The 13,814-nt window shown below is 38.2% G+C and overlaps 1 protein-coding gene across 1 annotated transcript in view; it reads right to left on the bottom strand.

Moving 5' to 3' along the window:
* Nucleotides 1-13,814, bottom strand: part of sema3d (sema domain, immunoglobulin domain (Ig), short basic domain, secreted, (semaphorin) 3D) — a 61,648-nt gene that overhangs the window by 8,912 nt on the left and 38,922 nt on the right. Inside the window, exons 11-16 of the mRNA XM_020934719.2 lie at nt 13,352-13,574; nt 12,594-12,682; nt 12,037-12,078; nt 10,798-10,955; nt 10,230-10,294; nt 9,978-10,108 (exon numbers count right to left, since the gene is read on the bottom strand). Of these exons, the coding sequence (XP_020790378.2) occupies nt 9,978-10,108; nt 10,230-10,294; nt 10,798-10,955; nt 12,037-12,078; nt 12,594-12,682; nt 13,352-13,574 (708 nt within the window). The remainder of the gene's footprint in view (nt 1-9,977; nt 10,109-10,229; nt 10,295-10,797; nt 10,956-12,036; nt 12,079-12,593; nt 12,683-13,351; nt 13,575-13,814) is intronic.

Below are 13,814 nucleotides of genomic sequence, written 5' to 3'. Positions count from 1 at the left end.
CAAGCTACATTATACATTATTTGGACTGTAATTTAACACTTAAGGACATTTGGACAGCACAATTGTCTATACTTCCAGAAAAATATTATGTGTTTGGCTTCTAAGAATAACAGTGCACCAGTAAAAAGTGAAAAAAGCTTTAGTTCAGCTTCAAATAGATGATCCATGGTGACATTTTTAAAAGCTTATATTTCTAAAGTAATCTTCCAATAACTGTGAATGTGGCCAAGAATAGCAGAGTACTCCGCAGAGTCCACTGAGTAATAAAACAACAGCTACAAATGTCCATGTCAGCCCCAAAAGTTTTCTGGGTGGTGTATGTCAGGGAAGACTTTAGATATTGAGTACTTATACCAAAAAAAAAAAAAACATGAAAAAGACAAATTTGTATGAGTAGCAGAATAACCACATGCTAAAATAAAAATGGTACTATTTATTATTTATTACAATGGCATTTCGTGTTGAAAAGTATGTCCTATAAAAAGTATATGCACATTTTGTGGTCAAAGTCCTTGTCAAAGCCTCAGATCTCAGAGGCTGAGCAGAACTGGGCCTGGTTAGAACTTGGAATGGAGACCGCTGGGAATTTGAGGTGCCACAGTGAGGCGCCAGTGGTAAAAACTGTTCTTGTGTCCTTAGGCAAGACACATCATCCACATTGATTTGTGTGAAAGTGATGTGTGAGATTGTTGTGGTGGTGGTCAGAGGGGCCCCTGGTTTGTGAATGAATAATGCAGAAAATTGTAAAGCAACTTTGAGCATCTGGAAAAGAGCTGTATAAGACTAATGCATTATTGCTATTCAGTTATATTAAAATTATTATGCTGTGTACAGCATTTTAGCTGACTATTTTTTAAGTGCTCAAATTTGGGTTGGAGTTGACATTGTTACTATTTCTGTCTCTCTTTTTTTTTTCTTAAAAGCAGCATGAAGCGTCTATTGAGAGGTGGGACTGATGTTGCGGTGCACTCTGCAGTTTGCGGTGTGCGTGGTGGGTTTGTGGATGTGGTGGTGGTGCGTGGGAGTGGGGGTGGCCAGGGGAGAGAGGCTGTGGGGCGTCTGTCATCCCATTTTTATTTGGTAAGATTTTGTGTTATTTGAATTTCATAGACGAGCCTAAATGTTTCAAATGTAATGCACATGCCTTCATATAATACCAAATATACAAACTCTAGATTGTGCAGAGTCTACTCTCAGGTCTGATCTGATTCTGGTCTGGTTCCTGTTTTGTCCAGTTCATTAAGTAAACTAAGTTACACATTCCAAGACCAAACTGTGGTGAAAGTAAAGATTTTCAACAATGGTGCATGGTTAGACAAGTTAATAAAACTAAAGTTTTGGACATTTGAAGTTCAGCCCAAATACTACACATTAAAATCAATACAATCTGATCTTGCACACATCCTGGATCTTATTCTTTGCTCTTAGTTCATTTAATAATTTTTATAGAAGTATCAGATCGGGACTCTGTATTGGCAAATACTCAAAATCAAAGGACTCGGACTCGGACGCAGGGGCAAAAAAATGTGATCGGGACATTCCTATTGAAAATTGTGTTCTATAAAAAGAACATTAAGTACATTTATTTAAACAATTATTACAGTAACTCAGCGCGAGGGTTATCTTTTCTGGTTTTGTCTTATGTTGTTAATATTCTGTACTTGTCTTGAGGAAGAAGAGGAACTAAAAACTAAATCAACTTTTGTACAACTAAACTGTCAACATGGTGTTTTAAGGACTGTCTACTGTTCCAGATGTTTCCAGTGGTGCCACTTACTTTCACAATAGTATATGTTGATCACATTCACTCGAATATGTAATGAAAAATTCATGTGAGAAAAAAAAGTATGCCACACCCATTATTTCATTTGTAATCCATTTTATGAGACAAATTGACAGTTGAAATTATAGTCTGCAGTAAATGCTCGACAACTTATTTTTATTGGAGTCTGTTGTAAAGTCAGTGTAACAGATTTATGCCAACAGCCTGACAGTTATGGCACATCATTTCACTTTCCCAGTCCAAAATTTACAAAACCTTGGATTAATCTCATTTTGAACTGACATTAATAACTTTAGGTACCCCCAAGACGATGTGAATGTAGTTCGGTTGCAATCACTGTCAATGACTTACTATTGAGGGGATTGTGAAAGAGCAGGGACCACAGAATGGGCTTGTGCTGCCAGGATATTCAATGAGTTTCTCCTGTTACAAACTTGAAAATACAACGCCAATAGGAAAACACCTTGGTGCCAAAAATAATGAATGTTAAGTATGGTTAGATAAGGACAGGGTTAAGGTAGACTTTATTGTCCATGTAGGGAGTTCTGTGCTGTGAATTTAAGCCATCCTTCAGAGCTACTGAAGCAATCTGGTTAGGATCTAACTGTCAGAGGAGGGCCTAGCAAGAGGATCAGTGTGTTTGGTTTAAAGAAGACATATTGTGCTTCTGATCATTATTTTTGTAATGTGGACATTTCAATTTGCAATATTCATCTAAAATGACTTAATAAATGAAATTCAGTCCACTGACTTCCCAGTAAATGAGAGAGTAAATGAGAAGGGAAACAACGATAACATGTTAAAAACTATAAATGTCTATTTTGCCTAATAGGTCTGATTTAAAGTTGGTGAAAATGGGCAACCTTGATGAAACTGCATGTGCAAACAAAAAAAAAAAGCGAGTTCAGGATGGGAAAACTGTCTATATTATTTCTGCCACAAAAAACACTGCCAATCTGCACCAAAGGCCCCTCCGACCACCACACTTAAACACCAAGTGCACACTAGACAAAGAGTCTTGCTTAAGGATACAATGACAGTTGCAATCAATCAATCACTCAAACTAACTAACAAACCAGGAGCTTTTCATACAACTACATTAGAGTCACTGAGGTGTCCCACTGTGACACCTGGTATTCCCAGCGGTCTCTTGCTTAGATCAAGTGAGATCAGGTTTTCACTAATTTACCACAAAATTCTAATTCTGCTCTCCACTTAAATTGTGTCCCATACCCAGAATCTACACTCTGTTGTCAAAGACACAAGATTTACAAAAGCATTATAAACCCTTTTTATGAATAATGTTGTATTCCATTATTTTTTTGATACTTTAAATTGTCGGGTTCACAGTGGCAAAGTACTTAACACTTTCCCATTTCCACACTGTCCCTGAAATAGCATCGAGTGGAGCCAAGAAAAGCAGATTACTCAACACAGCCAAATGATTGATAAAACAAAGGTTGTGTTGCTAATATCCACCAGCTTAATATATAGCTCTGTACTGCACATTCTGACCTGCTCTATAGCGCTCCCGTCCCCTGTCACCCAAAGCTCATTACTCACATGTACTGCACTCATATTGTACGAGTTTAAGTGAAAAGCCTTTTAATTCTTACTGTAGAAGACCTATTTCCATGTACAGGCTCTATATTTGAATCGTATATTCACATAAGCTTATGTTTCACAAAGTGAACCTGTTTTAAGGTGTTTACGTGATTAAGTTTTACAATTTAGCTTGCAACACTATTACACACTGTCATGTATGGTGAGTTTGTACTTATTATGTTAGACAGGCAGGGAAACAAGACTAATGGGAAAATAGATGGAATTAGCATCTTGTAGAATCTGTCATATTTACACTGTAATTACAGATGGTCACTTGCCTGGGAAACCTTCCATGACAGAAATATAATTTTATTCAATATTGGTGAACAATGAGCTGATTCATTTCACATGCATCACTGAAAAATAAAAATTCCGATTGCATGAACATATTTAGTTCTGGCTTGAAATGGGACATAGGGCATGGGGACCAGACTGATATGTCTGTGTATAAAAAAAATATAGGGAGATATCAATCTGCATTTGCCAGGCATGTCACGCTATTATACACAGTCCCAATCAAATAAATAAATGCATTGGTCAAAATTCACCATCTGAATTCAACTAAGCAAATAGGTGAGATTTTCCTACTGGATACTGGACTGATTGACCAGGTTATCCAATAAATGTATTATTTAATATAACGTAATATATGATTGCTATATTAACTTTAAAGAAGGACTACACCAAAGAAGAACAAAGTGTGCATTAACTGGACACTACTGTAAATAAATCCTAGAAATGCAGAAGAATCAGGGTAGCATCAGCAGTTGTTAAAGACATTAGAAGTCACTAGAATGACTTAAACGTACACATCTATACCCCTGTCCCGTGGGAGGAAGAACCCCTGCAGGTTTTCCATCAACACTTCCTTCAGAACAATAGGTCACATGTCACAGCTCGACCGGACACACAAACAGAGCAGCCCCTATCTCCACAGACAGACACACACACGCACACACACACATACACAAACACAGACATACACACGCACACACACAGATGCCCCGGGCCGTTCTCTGTATGAGACTGTACACAGTGCACAGATGCACAAACTGTTTAACAGGAATAGTGTTTCATCACAACCACATGCAGTGAGCAGGTGTCTTTCTAATGTGGACAGTTTTAGGCTTTGTTCAATGTCTCATCTCGTGTAGTCACAAAATGCACATTTCCAACTTGATTGTACTCCAAAAACCTGATGAAGAGTGAATTAAAACAAACCGAAATTGCTTAGGCATAGCTTTTTTGTTATTTACAGTGGATGAAACAAAATTTTCCCGATTTCCAATGTTTCAATGTTTTTAGTTCATTCAGTGTGTGAGAAATATACCAATTATTTTTGTTGTCTTTGAGTGTCCAAATAAGTATCGTAAAAGTTTTAAGGTGCCTTATCACACAAATTGGATTCTTGTGAGCTTTAAGCTGCATTATAATGATCATAAAAACACAACCAGAGTTGTGTTTTATTTCATTCACACATGTTTTAGGAATAATTTATATCTATCTGCATCCTCAAAGCTTAAAATGCTCTGTTCTACCTTGTGATGTCATGTAGTGGCAGTTTTCAACAGCTATCTTTTACGTTTAGTTCAGTACAGATTGGCAAATCCAGAGCTGAAATTATCCAAATGATTCTAGTGAAGGTGTATGGAGTTTAAAAACACAGTGGAGAACTTCCTGTATCACCACATGACACTCTGCTTCACCAGTATCACACAAGGTGGAGCAGAGTGTTTTTCAGATTAACAGAAAAATGAACACAGTCTTACCAGGGTTTGTGCATTAAACATTTGTGAATGAAACAAAACACAACTCCAGGTCTGTTTTGATGAGGAAACAACATTATAACATAGATCAGTAAATAGCGTAATATGAGCCCTTTAATGTATTTTTATAATCATTACATCAGTGAAATGAGTGCACATTTGCAGAGTTTTTTAAATGTTTGTCCAAAGGGTGTGGGGTGCTGAGTTAGCGCGTCTGCACTGTCCCATTCACCAGACCAGTGTCATCTTCTATACGCTCCTGTCCACACCTCTGAACATAAACATGAGCTGCTCCTTCCTCTATCCTCCTTTAAACGCTTTTGGCACTCCAACACAGTGCTGCATTCAGGGAACATTGGATAAACTGTTTGGCATGGAACGTTTATGCCTTTTAAATAATTTTGTATACCTTTCCTAATGGTGTTGGTGTAATATTAGCAGGGCACGACACCAAAGGTACTAGTAAATAAATTCTACATTCAAAAGGTTGCCAAAGTTTAAAGGTGCTGAAATTGCATACATAAAAGCAATAAGAGACCTCTATAGAGTATAGACACATAAGTCTGTCTCTCTTTCTGTTTAGCTCATGGCCATTCAGATCTGAGAGAATCCTTTTAGGTTTAAATCAACTGGATTCAGACACTGATACTGGCAACGCAAATGCAGTATCACAAGAGACTCATGTGATCCTGCTTCCTGACCAGTCTTGAGAACCAAATTATATAACTTTGCAAGTGTGATGTTTTTGGTAATTAATCTAATGTTTTTGTAATTATGAATACATCAACATTAGAATTGTTATGAGTAAAAACAATATTTGATTTGATACCTGGGGGCACGGATAGGTCATGTTTATGGAATCACCCGAGTCTTAGAAACACTTTCAGTAACAGTTTCATTTGCAGCTCCCTTATGAGAATACACTGTCAGGGATTCAAAAGCACCTTTTGTCTTTTTCTCTCTCTTTTTTGTATGACATAAGGCAGTGTAATCACATAAAAATATACATAAATAAAAAAGTATATTAAAAGATCCTCTAGGTCATGCCGGACGGTTTTCTGACAGCAAAAAGATCAGGACGATTCAAACACTGAAAATATGTATTTAACATCACAGAGACCTACAAAGACGTTTAATGAAGTAAAAATATTATTTAGTACTGCTTTATCAACCCATTTTGCTTACACATGAATAAATATTTAACAAGAGAAAATGTCCAAAACTATGAATTTGCCAAATTATGAATATTATTTTCCTTAAATCCTTCCATATATATTGCACAATTGTTTTAATGTTGTTCTTTCATCAAAAACATGCCTGAAGAGGTTTTCGATGTCTTGTCAACTTGAAAAACCTTATTGCCATGTGCAGTAGTTGCAGTAGTTTCATTAGTAATAGATGCACGCCGATTATGTTGTGATAGCCCTCTGAACGGGGCAAAGGAAGGAGAGACTCTGAGCATCAAAATAAATAAGGCAAAACAATAAAAGGCAACATGGTGGTCTAAATATTTGAATGTCTTTGCAGTTAAAGTACAACATTATATTATACTAATGCATAAATAATGCTTAGCCTATAGAATGACTTAAAACTTCATTGGCAGGAGGCTTTTTTTTTTTTTTTACAACAACTAGCAGCATCCCCATAAAGATACCATTCATAGCTTGCATTTCAGGTGTGCCTTGGTGGTGGTCCAGGCCTCACCTCAGAGTTCTCCCTGGGGTGCGTCTGGTTTGTGATTCCTGACATTTCTCTCTTTCTTCACAAAAGTTCCACAAAGCCCTGGTTGCTCATAAATATCAATAATGTCTGCACGCATGGAAAAGAGCCACTGTGCAAACTCCCATAGCAGCGTGTGTGGAGAACATACGACCAGTGGGACCCAGGCTGGACTCACAACCTGCTGAGCTGTAGTTAGTCTGAGCCCTGCACAAACAGCGCTGGGGGTGATATATGGCCAGCAGAATCAGAGGGAACAGCGCATTATTTCATACATGTGGATCTATTAAACACTTTTATAATTGTAGTAAATACTGTTTCATAGAGGCCATTAAGATCTAGCTTTACTCGTATATTGTTGCTTCTATCCAATTATGACCACTGCCATATCGATAAAAACATCTAAACTAAATATTTTATCTGAATTTGAAAGGGAAAAAGTCCTCAAAATGTTACATAAAACAGGAAGTTGAAACCCATGAACAGTAATAATAAATCATTTTTGTGCCATGGTTGTGGTTGATTGCTCTTGTGGCTGACTGGCTGGTACACTGAGCCATTTTTAAGCTTTTAAAAATTTTTATATTTGACTCAATATTGTGGGATTTTGACCAACTAAGAAATACAGTTTGTACAATTCAAAGGATAAGGAGGACTATTGGATTATGTGATTTGAGCGGTATGTTTTTCCTGTGTCCATGGCAACTCTGCATGAAGCTATAATGCTCACCAGACTTTCTAAACCAAATATGGCAGAAGAGGTTCCAGAGGCCTGTTTCACCACTACTCAAGGAGTGAGTGAAGCTTAGAAGAGGTTGTTGTATCAGAGTTCACCTGGCTCCCTTAAGAGGTTGCTGTAATGCTCGGGCTTCAGACCAGTGAGACACTTTTGTCCTAAGGGCTGTTGCACCCCTCACACTGCCCTGACATCTGGTGAGCACTGTTTCAACTTTGGATGTAATTTTCTGTGATGACATAGGTAGACGTATTCCAATTTAGTTACTGCTACTTCCTGTATATTTGTTTCTTTTCTTCTAAGTGTTTTTTTTTTTTTTTTTCCACAAACTGCCACTTAATTGATGTAAAACTAAAAGTGAGTGTGCATGTTTGTAAAGAGCTACGGTGAGACTGCCACTCTGCGCCTACACGATCACCACTACCAGTTACTGATTCACACACTGTCTACATGGGTGAAGTGTCTTGCTTATGGACACAACAGTATGTACTTTACTAGGAGACATTCTGAAGAGCGCTCAGTCTTGACTAGTTCCCTGTGGCTAAGCACAGGTGTCTGGTTAAGTGCTGGCTGCAGTCCAAGCTCACACTTGTATATGAGGCTTTGAACTGCTTATGTAACAGACAGTTTGGGCAGAAAGCATGAGGAAAATGTAACCTCCTGTCTCACCTGGACCAGAATGACAGCAGGTACAGAGCAGGTCAGTGTTGTGTTTGTGTACGGGTCAAATGCACCCTCTCACCTCCTCTCTACGTGCCCAGCCTGTAGTATGTGTTTACAACTGTACTTAATGGAAAATAGAGGGAGTTGGATTACTGTGTTAATATGTGTTTGTGAGTTCAAGCGCTGAGTCAATAACATAGCAACAGCAAAGTTTGGTATTGGAGATGCAGACGCAAATGCAACGGAAAGTTAATCTAAAACAAAAAACAAAATAAAACAGATAAATAATATTTGGAAAAAAAAAAAAAAAGATTAATATTTTTCACTGAAGTAACGGTGCTCTTACATGAGTTTATCACTCCTCCACTGTGCGTAAGTCAACATGTGACAAAACATTTATGTTATCAAAATGAAATTATTTGAACGTTTGTGTTTCTTTGCATCACTCAAGATTTCTTTCTTTTTTTTTCTTTTTTTTTTTTTTTTCAAAAAGACTGATATGTAATTTTGACCAAATGTTTCATTGAACTTAAGAGAAAGCGGGTGCAAAAAGGCAAAAACACCAGCTGAAATCAATCAGTTATAGAAACATTTCGAAAACTTCCTGTCAGCGCTTTCATGGTCGCTGTCAGATTTATGATAGAAAAGGATGATCAGATGATCAGCTATCAAAGCGTAAGTTGTGGCAAGCTCTAGGAAGACCTTAAACCAGAGGGCAAGACTTTTTTTTTTTATAAATTATGTAATGAATTCAAACCGCATGGCCTTTGTGCACACTAGAGATCGACTGATATTTCTCCATGACTGATGCAGTATCAGCAAATGCTTATAAACTTAATTATTATTATTATTAATTATTAATAATGAAAGAAAAAAAAGAAATAGTTTTTAGACATGCATAACCCTGTTTTACTACTAACTCAGCACTGTAGGGAGCACTGTAATCATATTTGGTGCAGTGTACTGCTCATACTAAAGTGTTAAAATAATGTATTTTCTTTAAGTAATTTGGCGGTCATAACAAAATATCAGCCTATGGTAGAGATTTAAGGTAAGACCCGATATTTCGATCAACCAGTATCGCCTGCTCGTGGCTCCCCGGAGTGCACGGGGCTACATGCATGTCTGGTTTGAGCCTTGCCCTTGGGTGTGGCTCTCACTGGCATTGCCTACTTGGGATCCCACGGGGAGTGTACGCCGAGTGAGTGTTGGCTAACAAAGAGCACAACAACTTTGAAAAGACACCATGGCACGGAAAAAAAATATATATATTGGTATATCTGTAGTGTACACCCATACATGACCCCTTTGTTGCTAAAAAAGCCAGTTGAAGTGTTTAAAGTTTGCAGAGTGGTGTGTAAGGCTTATTTAGACTTCAGATAACCTCAAATAATATGACCAAAACTACTATAAACATATTTAATACAAACAGTGCAGCTCTAGTGGTCTATGCCAGACTATATTCTAGTCGTGTCAAATAATACCAAGTTATTATTCGGAGGTCAAAGAGCACTGCACATTACCGCAACACCATATCTGAAGGAAAATTTGCATGATTTTCTGTAGGACTATAGCGATTGTGTAGGGCACCACATGGTTAAGGTTAGGATCAGTCTCCAGGAAATGAATGCAAGTCAATGAAATGTCCCCAGGAAGCATGGAAACCCATCTTGTGTGCCGGTGTGCTTGAGTGAAATGTACTGACCTCCTCCCGGCGCTCTGACCCCGCTCGCTGGAAGTACCACAGGATCTGAGCCTGCTGAGATTTGGCCACACACTCCAGAAATGTTGAGTTCTTCTCAACGCCAAAGATCAGCTTCTCCTCCAAACCTTTCCCTTTAAGGCGTGAAAATACAATACACAAATATTAGAGAGTATTTTTGTCTAAAATGGAAATTGGTTAACTGCAAAGAACATGCATTTTACCACAGAAGAAACACAAAAGCTAAGCACTTACGATCCTCTGTGTCCCAGCACTGTGTGGCAGGGTCTCCGTTCTTTATGTCCTGTCTTCTGGCTCGTCTGTAAATCAAAAGTCAGATTGCCTGACACTTTATATAGGCCTATACAAAAGGAACCTAGAGGGCTCATGGACTAAACTAACTACCTGATGACATCATGCAGTGTTTTGTGCTCTCGAGACCCAGTCTGAATATGGGCTATAGACTCTTCCAGTGTTTGTAATGTTAATAATACATGGATAGAGCTTTTCAAGATACCCAAAGATGCTTTACATAAGGAGATGAACAAAGACAAACAGAATGCTGAAGATCCTAAAGCTGGTACTGCTCCATACATGAGCTCCAATGCATTTTCAATGGAAGAATTAGTATTAGTCTCCAGATATGACAAACTATGAAAAACTGTTCTACTGTTTTAGCTATTGTAACTCTAGAGCCTCAGTAGAACATTGACATTTTTTAATATTTTTATTTCATCAAGCACCACAAATCCAGCAAATACAGATCCTGTTTTAGTTTTTCTTCCTCAGCAAATGTAAACGAATGATGTGATGGCTGTGTTACCTCTTGGCTGCGGGGATGTAGCGTGCACAGCTGTGTCCGTCCCAGGCGCAGTAGGGGTCTCGGGCCAAACAGCACTCAGCACAGGCCTGACCGTACACAGGACAGCGGCTTAAAGAGACCCGGGACAGGGCTAGAGCCGAGCCCACCAACAGCACTTGCTACAGGGCACAAGGGCAGAGAACAGGGTCAGAGTGGAACAGAGGGTGGAGTTTCTCAAGTTTAGATGAATGAATTGAATGAAAATACTATTTACATATGAGTAGTTCTTTTGCAAAAACAAATAAGTGCCACTTGAAAAAGTCATCAGAGGCTTGTAGTTTACTCTTAATATAGTAAGAGTTTCAAAGTCAAATCTATTTTACTCCTTAAAATATTACAATCTCATCCATTCTTGATAAAATCCACTACACATTACAGTCAGGATGGTAACAAAAAGAAACTTTTGAAACTTTTTTTTAAATTAATCAGAATCAGAATTACTGTATATGTATTAGTTTTCCATTGTATTTATTAAAGGTTAATTGAAACACAAATAAATGTAAGAAATAAATAAGCATATGATGAAAATAGTTTAATGAATGCTTTAAATTGTTACTCTCTCGTACAAAAGGTAATCAGTTATTTTTCAAACAAGGTGAGACAAGTGGACAGCTAGAATGTGGATGTAAAATGCAGTTGTTTGTCAGACTTGTGTGTGAGGAATGTGAACTAATGTCTTCCTCTCATGTGCTGGGACATGTCTGAGCTGAACAAGAGTCCACAGCACAGGCTGGACCTGCACAGGTGTACTGTGCACGTAAGTGTGTGCACGTGAGAGTGTGCACATGACTGTGTGCATGTGAAAGTGTGCGCGTGAGCATAGTGCACACCTGCATGTCCATCTACACACAGAGAAAGTGCTCTACCACTAACCTCTGATTCACATCTACACAAGGTTACACACTACATTGATGAGGACACACTACATGATGAGGACACACTACATGATGAGGAGGACACACTACATGATGAGGAGGACACACTACATGATGAGGAGGACACACTACATGATGAGGAGGACACACTACATGATGAGGACACTACAGAAACCGATGCTAATTAGCTCTAATCAGCTAACTCGGGCACATTTACATTGTTTTGATGTTGATTAATGTGCATTGTCCCTTTTCAAATAAATAAATAAATAAAAATAAAAAGACAGAGATGAATACAAGAGTTTGACAGACATGAGGGTCTAACCTGTTTAGAAGAGATCTCCATGCTCAGGATGGGACTGGGAGTCTGTAATTAAAAAACAAAACAAAAAATTTTATTTTGAATAAAAGTACATAGAACATCTTTGTCTAACTTAAAGATGCACTGTGTGACTTTCTGGTCCGTCATCTTGTTTCTATGGATATGCCATTGCTCTGGCTGGAATGTTCCATAGTATGACATTAAACAGCTCTACTTTACATTTACTAAATTACAGATGGTTTTATAGCTCAAAAATACCTAGAAAAACAGGCATTCTGACTGTGAACAGGGTGGCCTCTCCACAGATCTGACCAGTAGCTTGGCCTGGTTTGGTCTCCATGAAGATAGAAAGGTTTAATACCACACTGTGAAACATTCCAGACAAAGCAATAAAATCTGTGTATGAATTAATCATGCAGCAGGGCTCAAGTTTTCAGTCTTCCCTTTCCAAGCTGGTTTTGGGGAATATCTCTAATATGTGGTAACATTTATAATTCTGTTCTACCTAGTACTGTGCTGTACAAGTGTGTAAATACTGAACTGCACTGAGGCTGTCTCACCTGAAAGACCTGCAGCTCCTCCAGGATGACCTCCTCTGTGGCCCAGTTCTCTTGAGAGATGGACACCACCTTCAGCACTGAGCCCACATCTGGAACACACACACACACAACAAGGTTTCAACTGATTTCATGTCTGAAATATTTGCTATTCTCAGACTATTATCAATGTGAGTGCTTCTCAAAATGTGCACAGCATTGTTACATTTGGTTGCTTCAGTACCACAAAATCTGAACTAAACCAGGCAAAATGAGACTAAACCATTGCAGCATAAAGTTAAAGGTGCACTAAATACTTTTTTGTTTTCATTTATTCAATTACAGGTGTTTAAATGCATAAATAAATTAATTAAAATAAAGATAAAAAAATGTAATTATATTAAACACATGTGCTCTAACTCCAAATTTGATCTGTAACAGGTTCTGATACCATCACGAGCATGTCTCCATGGAAAGGTTTAATGCCAAACTGTAAAACATTACAGACAAAGTAATAACATCATCATGAAGACAAGCAGGTGGCAGACCTCTAAACATAAAATACACAGTGCATCTTTAAAATCTCTGAGTAGTTAACTTAAAATTAATCTGAATGATTCAAGAGAATTTTCTGCTTTCAGTATATTATGTTAAATTATCTTCATAATTTTAAACAACAAAGCTTTAACACTCCCTAATAATTACAACACTAACTCCTGCCTTCGACTTTAACCCTCTGTCTCCCTCTGGTGGTGAACAGGAGTAATTACATCAAGCCTCACCTGTTCCCAAAAACATGACCTCATAGTGACCATCCTCCGCCGTGACCTTGTCCACGCGGATGTGTGTGAGGGTGTAGTCCGCCCTGAGCCGCGTAAACACTGGTCTGCCCCCTACTGGAGACACGGTGCGCTGCATGAGGGGATGCATGCGCATGAAGCCCACCACCTCGTCAGGGAAGTCCTTCGTGCTCTTTATGCGAGGGTCATAGGTCTTACTTGGACACTGGAAAAGAAATACAAACGTTTTTTGGGTGATTTCTGGTTTTGTCTACTGTTCTTAAATGTTAAGCAAAATTTACTCTTGTGAGCTTTAAGTCATGTTTTGTCTATTATTCATCTGTCTGTCACTTTGAAATTATCCCTTGTGAAGGTGTATGGAGTTTAAAAACACAGTTGAGCACCTCCTGTATTGCCACATGACATCTTGAAAATTACTGCATTTTGTTTGCGGACATAATTATTT

Source organism: Boleophthalmus pectinirostris, unplaced genomic scaffold (assembly GCF_026225935.1).
Source record: "Boleophthalmus pectinirostris isolate CB_2022bp ecotype Guang Dong unplaced genomic scaffold, ASM2622593v1 HiC_scaffold_2, whole genome shotgun sequence".
Lineage (NCBI taxonomy): Eukaryota > Metazoa > Chordata > Actinopteri > Gobiiformes > Gobiidae > Boleophthalmus > Boleophthalmus pectinirostris.
The sequence above is the reverse complement of the archived record's forward strand: the minus strand, read 5'-3'. Positions and strand labels throughout refer to the sequence as shown.